At 33.0% G+C, this 7,965-nt stretch overlaps 2 protein-coding genes across 4 annotated transcripts; one reads left to right on the forward strand and one right to left on the reverse strand.

Annotated features, from left to right (window-relative positions):
• LOC107609732 (immediate early response 3-interacting protein 1) lies at positions 791-2,879 on the forward strand. 3 transcript variants are annotated; one of them, XM_016311751.2, is made up of 3 exons: positions 791-990; positions 1,654-1,907; positions 2,563-2,879. In XM_016311751.2, the coding sequence occupies exon 2, from the start codon at positions 1,663-1,665 to the stop codon at positions 1,894-1,896; it is 234 nt and encodes a 77-aa protein (XP_016167237.1). In that variant the 5' UTR covers positions 791-990; positions 1,654-1,662; the 3' UTR covers positions 1,897-1,907; positions 2,563-2,879. The 3 variants fall into 3 exon arrangements, with proteins under 3 accessions (XP_016167237.1, XP_016167239.1, XP_016167236.1); XM_016311753.2 differs by lacking the exon at positions 2,563-2,879 and adding an exon at positions 2,070-2,223 and having other exon boundaries at positions 810-983; positions 1,643-1,907; XM_016311750.2 differs by having other exon boundaries at positions 820-983; positions 1,643-1,907.
• On the reverse strand, positions 3,128-6,377 carry LOC107609280 (proline transporter 1). Its single transcript, XM_016311165.2, has 7 exons — positions 6,034-6,377; positions 5,540-5,764; positions 5,361-5,455; positions 4,773-4,962; positions 4,201-4,325; positions 3,668-3,883; positions 3,128-3,537 (listed from the first exon to the last, which is right to left on the reverse strand). The coding sequence occupies exons 2-7, from the start codon at positions 5,685-5,687 to the stop codon at positions 3,160-3,162; spliced, it is 1,152 nt and encodes a 383-aa protein (XP_016166651.1). The 5' UTR covers positions 5,688-5,764; positions 6,034-6,377; the 3' UTR covers positions 3,128-3,159.

Consider the following 7,965-nt stretch of genomic DNA (forward strand, 5'->3'; position numbering starts at 1 on the left):
ACTGCCTATCACAAACAAGTCGTACTTCCCCCATCGCGGACAACAGAAATCGGAATTTGATAATATAACTTCTTGATCCGTTTCATTCTATGCAGTCCCAATTTCTATAGTACGGTATTGTGAAAATCAACAAGTCTCATAGAAGGTCCGATAAAGATGCTCAACAGATCCTTATCAGTAAACTTTATTCCCGATCATGTTTCTTTCTTAATCGTGCCTTTGTAATGCACAAGAACTAGAAAACTATCATCCATAGCCATATTCAGTGTCACTCTAATGAGAATTCAATATTGTTGGTATTTATGTAGGTTGGACACGTACACTAAATCGAATTATGTTAATTCGATTTAATAAGGTTGTTACTTATAGATAAATCGAATTTATTAGGGTCGATTTACCCTATAATCGTATTTGTGAGTAAATTGAATTCATATAATTCAATTTACCTTATTGCACCATTCGTCCCATGTAAATCGAACCTAATAAGATCAATTTACTAGTAATGCCCCTAAATCAAATGATCTTAATTCGATTTACCATGAAACCCCCAAATCAAATGCAACCAATTCGATTTACATATAAATAAACTACCCACGTAATGGTATTTGATTTAGGAGATTCATGTAAATTTGATTTTCATTTCATTTCTTTATGTGATTTGCCCTAAACATTACACTACATACAAAATATTTTGGGTTTAAAGTCTCAAAATTGTAAAAAAAAAATTACAATGAAAAATAAAAAATCACAATTTTAGGACATTTTTTATTTATTCCACACCAAAAAATTCTGAGATCTTCTTGGAGTTGGATACTGATAGTGATACTGCTTGTAACAAAAGTGAACGAGCCAAGTAGCATTTGACAAAAACGGTGCGTTTTGGTGAGACTCTATTCTTTCCTCTCTGCTCTGTAGTACTGATACGCCGTTCCCAATTTCCGTTTCGCGCCGCCACACCGGCATCCACCGCTAGCCTTTAGCTTTATCTTTGTGTCATCATTTGATTGGTGTTCCTTTTGCTGTGTTGTGTTGTGAACTCTGATCTACATGACTTAACATGTTTACATCTTTTCATTCCAATTGTTTCAATGATTATAGTGTTTTAGTTGATTTCCTTTGTTATGATGAATTATGGTTCGTTGTTGTCCATATATATATGTATCAGTTGCATTAATTGCCATTTTAGGTTAATAGAGACAATGCAATTGAAAGAACTGCTGATGTCAGAGTAGTTATATGCTGTAGAAATAGAATCAATGCTCTACAACGGACGTGGTCTTCATTTTTAGTTGCCAGAGCATAGTTTTTCAATGATTTGTCAAGCATCAACTACTCATTGTTCTTCTGACTTTCACATCCTTAATGATTTATTGTCAATTGTTTGATCTATTTGAGTTTCGATAGTTTTGGTCTAATTTAAGAATAATATGGATCCCTCGTCTTTCGGAACTTACTAGGACCCTTATACTGAGACAGTTTATGTGAAGGAGCTTGAGGAGTGGTCAATACTAGCCTCTGCAAGAAAGCTTCGTATGATAGAAGTTGTCTAAGTCATTTGTCATTCCACACTTGTGGCAATAGTTGAGCCACACATGAAAGAGCTAGTGCAAATGATTTGAAGTTATTTTTAAGTTTCCTATGATTTCTTTGCAGTGCAGGGAAATGGGTTTGTGGACATTACTTGAGGGGTTCCTGCTTCTTGCAAATGCACTAGCGATATTAAATGAGGACCGATTTCTGGCACCTAGAGGATGGGGCTTATCTGATTTTTCAAGTGGCAGGACAAAATCTTTCAAAGGCCAGCTCATAGGTCTTATTTACGCAACTCAGTACCTAAGAGTTCCTCTCATACTTCTCAATTCCATCTGCATCATTTTGAAATTTGTTTCTGGATAATGCCTAGCAAGGTGAGATTTCAAGACGTGTTGTCTAAACATTTTGTTAATCTTGTGTATGTTAATATCTGGTGTTATGGAAATACCCTCAGCTTTCCTACGTTGACTTTTCAAACAAAAAAGAGCTCTACTTTTCTGAAACTGATGCTTGAGCCATTCTGACTGATATTCCAGTGCAACTCGTGGACATAAACTGGACGTAGTTGATTAGATTCTTAGTTCAGTTAATGAATGACTCTAGTCATCAAGTTATACTTTGTCATTTTCAAACTTGACTGATGTTTCAATTCAACTCATGAACATGAAATGAATTATAAGTTGGTTAATTTTGTGTAGTTTGAACATTTGCTTGAAATAACTTATGGAATGTTGCTGTTAGTGAAATCATAGTGTACGTTGGAATCACCTATAGTTGATAGTAATTTTAACTTTAGCAGCGGTAGTAGTTGTTGTAGTTGACTAGTTGTATGATACTGGTGAGGTTGATAGTAACAATCTAAAGCTAGCATGGTGAACAACATCTACTACACATCTTTGCTTCTGCTTCCACTTCCTTTATCATATTAAATTTGAAGAATTTGCATGTTTACTTTATTGAAGGGTCAAGCTGCAGGAATAGCATAAACATGGTATAACAACACTAATTTCAGCTTCATCTTGTTTTCAGGTTCGGGTTACCACTAGATGATTTCAAGAAGTTGCTCCTGCGTAGAACAATTAATTTGACAAATTCTATTTTAGAGAGAGCCTCCATTACAAGTGTTTGTCTTAGTTTGGGATATTGGTCAATTGATTGTTATTTATTGCCCTAAAATCATGTTTACCATTGTGACATCAATAGTAAGAAATGAAAATCATTGTGACATTAGTTGGGTGGGTGTTGTATTCAATTTCTGAAGAATCAATTATCATCTGCCAATTTTCCTTATGTAAACTCTTGATCTATTTTTTTAATAGAATTTACCAATTTTTGGATTGGTGATATACAGCACAACCGTTGTAGCTTTAGTATCTCAAGAATTCATATGGATGTTAACTTAATGGCTTATCAGAAAGTCAATCAATTCATAATTAGTGCCTAACATTTGTTTTTTACACAGTCTTGTACCAATTGAAATGTAGCCATGTTTGGCTTTTGTTTTCATTTATTGTTGTCATTTTTTCTTCATAAATTCTTAAAATTATAAAATGTTGAAATCACGGGTGAAAGACACGATTAGCAGCATATATGCACATAATTGCCCTAAGAATATAATGAATTTAATTATAAATCAGCAAAAAAATGGTACGTTTTGGAGTCAACAGCAATAAGCCGTAGGGCTGCAACTGTTGCTGCAATAGACATGAATCCAAATAAACAAATGTTGAGCCAATGCCATAGCTTTTGTATGGATGTTAATTTGTTCTTATTTGCCACCAAGTACATATGGTTTGCAAGGATAAATGTAAGGGGAAATGTGCTGATAGCCCCTGTGATACTCATGAAATCTCCAAGGAATGGCAATAGTGCTGACATAAATGTGTTAATAGCCAAGTAGCCACCTCTTACCATCACTCTAAATGACAAGTTCTTAAAAGCCAATGCACTTCCTTTGATCCCACGCTTTGTATCCAAATACTCATACATTGGACTTGCAAATATCTACATGGAGCAGATGAGAAATTATATTAATTCAGTAAAACATTTTAGAGAAACGTTTGGTGTACTTATTAGAAGAATTTTTCAAATAATTTAGAAGTGGGGAATTGAGAGTTTAGAAGCAGGTACATACGTGCAATGCTATAATTGATTGAAGAAAGGCAGTGATATTGGCCATGGCTTTCACCCAGACTGGACCATTAACATTATTCAGCAAATAGGTTTCTGTTGAAGATCCATAAGCCCAGTACCCTGCAAAAGTAACCAGATACAATGGGAGGACTCCAACAGTGAATTGAAAGTATAGAGCTTTCATCATGTTCTTCACAACTGGCTGCCTGATTGTTGCCTGTTAAGGGTTACAACCAAATAAAACTTAATTTCAAGAGCACATTCAGAGTTAAGGCAAATTACATTAAATTTGGTTCCTATGCACTGACAACGTAAAACAGTTTTACATTGTCAACTAATAAATATTCAAGAAAGTGAAGAATCATGATAAATAACTATCTGCTATGATAACTATCCATCATGATTCTTATCTTCCTAAATTTCTTTTTGGTGACCAGTGTGAGATTGTTTTACTTTGTCAACGCAGAAAGATTGTTGTCAAGTATGTATCTGCATTAAAATTAGGAAATGAATGAGTATTAGCTTCTTTCTTACCTGGATTTCAGGAAGCATGCCTGTATTATATGCAAAAACAAGATTAGCTGATGCTCCAATTGTAGTAAATATTTTACTTGTTGATGACCCTGGAATACTGTAATCTCGAGGTGGTGATTTTATTCCTAATGATAATGAAATTGGGATTAGAGTGCAGATTGATTCACACTGAATCTATGAACTTCAACTAAATGAAAACAGCACAATATAACAAACTAAAGCATGGTAGATAGCAGATTTAGAAAAGTCAGTTGAAGAAAAAATGAAATTGGAGGAAAGGGAAAAGACTAGATGCTTGTACTACTAACTTTTTACTTGAGATTCAGTAATATACTTCTAAAGCTTAGATATTATTTATAAACTACTCAACATTAAATTTATATGGTTTTGCAAGTTCCCAAAAATATTTCATCTTTATTATCATTGAGACCTGGCATTGGTGAACTTATAAAGATAAATTATCATTGTATTAAAAGAAAATGCTTAATCAGAGATATTAGATAGTATATTCATAGAATAAAAAAAATAAGAATAAAAAAATACATCATAGCATCTTTGAAACTAAACATTACCATCTTTAAGGGACAGGACAAGTGCAATGACAATATATACTAAGCTGAAGAGTGTTGAAAACCCCAGCCAAACTCCAAGTGCTGAAAGATGTGGAATACAAATGGCAAACATTGCACACACTAATCCAGCTATGGCAATACAATATGGAAGCTTCATCTGACCATCATCCCAAAATAGAGCATACACAGCCTGCATCACAATGAAGTGAACACATACAATCAACAGAAAATCTCAACACAGTTTTTCCCTTTAAGGCATAAGGTGAAACCGTAATGCAACTATTGTAGGAATATTCACATAAAAAATACTTTGTACTAGAGAACTGGTATGGTGTAGGTACTCAGTTCGATTTGGTATTTGACTGATTATTCTCTACACCAAAAATAAGTCACCCGTACAGAATATGTTATAATAAAAAATACACATTGAAAACGAGTTAAACAACACATATATTTATACACAAATATATAGTGACTGATTTTTTGTATGCATATACCATTTTTGATGATAAAATTACAAGTATTTCATAAGAAGAATTTGCGCAGGTAAATGAGAGAAGCAAAAGAAAACAACTATAATTGTAGTACCTTTAAGGCAGAACCAGCCAAGATGATATAGCCAGCATTTATCATGAAAAGGTTGATATACTGCAGGGCCCATGTGAGAGAATATGCTTTTCTACCTGAATTAATGAATGAATGAATGAAAATAAGAATTATGCTACTAACATGGAAAAAAGATTATAGAAAAAACATTTTTCACATACCATAGATAAAGCCAGCTAAATCTCTGTATCTAATATGCCTTGTTCCACCAAATTCATGGAGCTTAGCAAGAAGAGCATTGGCGTATAGGGAAATTGCAGTTGCAAGAATCAAACCCAGCACACCACCTATCCAACCAAGAGGAACCATGATGGTCCCCGAGTATCCAAGAACATATGCGCTGTTGATTCCCGTTGTAAGCACAAAACCCACTTGAAACCATGAATCTACAAAAGCAAAGCCACAATTATTATTATTATTATTATCAGATTAAATATTCTTTTCGGTCTTGACCATTTATTCGAACGAAAAAAGCAGTACTCTACGATTCAAAAATTCTTATCCAGTTCCCGATCATTTAAGTAATTGGTCTGGTTCAATTAAGATTTTCGAACTGTGAAATCAGGCAAATAGTCAATTACTCTTATTATTATTCGAAAATCCAGAATTGCATTAAAATTGATAGAGAAGGATATTGAGAAGTGAGGTTGGTTACCGGTGCTAATTTGATGAGCTGTGTCGGGGATTTGAACTCCGGGAAGAAGAACATCGTCGTCATCGGAAAGTAGAGTCAGGGCGACCTGCTCTTCTTCCTCCTCCTGCTCCTCCTTCACAGCCAGCTTGAATGATTGATTCTGTGTGGAAGAAATGAATTGAATTCAGATTTCAGAGCACACAACTTGGGAGGGAAATGAATGAATTTATAGTAATAAAGGTAATAATTATTTTTGCGTGTGTGTGGGTTTTGTTGATAGTTGCGTCCACTTGTGTGCCTATCAGAGTAGTTCCTCTATCATTCTCCTCTTGGATCTTGCAACTTCAATCAATCTTCTTATTATTATGTACGAATATTAGGAAGTGAGCCGAGCCAAGTTAGATTAAGCTTAAGTTTGGCTCACGAAAATTGAGTTTGGCTCATAGGTCGACTTATTAATAATTGAATTTATTTTTTAAGTTTAAATTTGGTTAATAAAATATTTAGCTGCTGATTCAAATTCAGGAATTGACTTAAATAACAAAAACATAATCTACAATTCTAATGATAATAGTACATCATCAATCTGACGGATGACATAGAAAGTTGTGATACTTGAAAGTTCTAGTAGTTAGTTATAAGATCTACGGTACAAAGTATTTCAGATTTTGTGGAACACATGCAGAGTTTTAATTTGAATATGGACCACAGGAAGTGTTGAACTTGTGTATGGGGAGGAGGGGTGTTTCACCTCGTTGTGAGATCAGAGGAAACAGAACTTGGACCCTGCGAGTTGTGTCCTTCAGAATGTAAAAAAAAAATTATCCAAAACAAACAAAACGGATGGTCCGAATTCCATGTTTCAGATTTTAAATTCCATTAGCTGCAAATCGGACCATGCGATTTGTGAAGCAAAATTTCATGACCAAAGAACTCGCATGGTCCGAATTGTGTACTCTGAGTTTTTTCAATTTTTTAACACAAATCGGAGGGTCCAATTTGTGTACTCTGAATTTTTTTCAACCTTCTCAACACAAATCGGAGGATCCTATTTGTGTTACTCCCACAATTTTAAAAAACACCAAAAATTACCATATTAAAATATATCACTTATTTTACTTCCATATCAAAATTTTTTTGCCGCAGATATCCAGATTTCATTGTCCCGCTTCATCATTGGCCATGGCCATCAATGTAACAATATTGTATAAAGGTCGTTATTTTGAGGGTTTTTTTATGAAGTAAAATAAAAAAATAATTATAATCCTAAATTTGTTATTCTAATTTTAATTTTCAAAATGTGCTTGTTTTTTTTATTTAGGATGAATTCATTTAACTCTGGCCAACTTTTATAATTTGATAGAGTTCGTTGTATTTTAACAAACTTCAGTCAAATTTTTCTTAAAATTAAATTTTTAAGTTATTATCATAGTCTACAATAATATATAGGAATATATAAAAATTCACAGATAATAAATATTTTTTTAATATTGTTGATGCACAATTATTATCATCGTTTTCAGAAATACACAGATACACAGAAATAAGTTATATTTAACAAAATTTTTTTTATTATAAATTAATAAAAAATCAGTATTTTTCAAAAAAAATACTATTTATTCATGTGTATTTTTATGTACTTTGTATACGATAATAATGGTTGTCATAGTTAACTTTTCAAATTTTCTTCTCATCCAAAATGATATTTATGAAGATAGATAGTGAAGTTTGCCTAAGGATAAAGCGAATTCTATAAAAATATAGAACTTCGCCCGAGTTAAACGAATCCTATATAAATTATAGAGTTCATTGGAGGGTGCGGTGAACTTGTCTTAAATTCAATAAAAAAATGTATCTGAAAATTTAAAATTGGAATAATGAGTTTAGAAAAATAATTATTTCTTATTTTATTTAAGAAAAAAAAACCTTATTTTAATATGCCAGAATTAGAAA

The sequence above is a fragment of the Arachis ipaensis genome, chromosome B07 (assembly GCF_000816755.2).
Source record: "Arachis ipaensis cultivar K30076 chromosome B07, Araip1.1, whole genome shotgun sequence".
Taxonomy (NCBI): domain Eukaryota; kingdom Viridiplantae; phylum Streptophyta; class Magnoliopsida; order Fabales; family Fabaceae; genus Arachis; species Arachis ipaensis.

Coding starts and splice junctions, on each gene's coding strand:
- LOC107609732 (XM_016311751.2), top strand. CDS start 1,663: ATGGGTTTGTGGACATTACTTGAGGGGTTCCTGCTTCTTGCAAATGCA.
- LOC107609280 (XM_016311165.2), bottom strand. CDS start 5,687: ATGGTTCCTCTTGGTTGGATAGGTGGTGTGCTGGGTTTGATTCTTGCA. Junction 3,884..4,200: donor GCATGCTTCCTGAAATCCAG/GTAAGAAAGAAG, acceptor AACCCTTAACAG/GCAACAATCAGGCAGCCAGT. Junction 3,538..3,667: donor AATCAATTATAGCATTGCAC/GTATGTACCTGC, acceptor TGCTCCATGTAG/ATATTTGCAAGTCCAATGTA.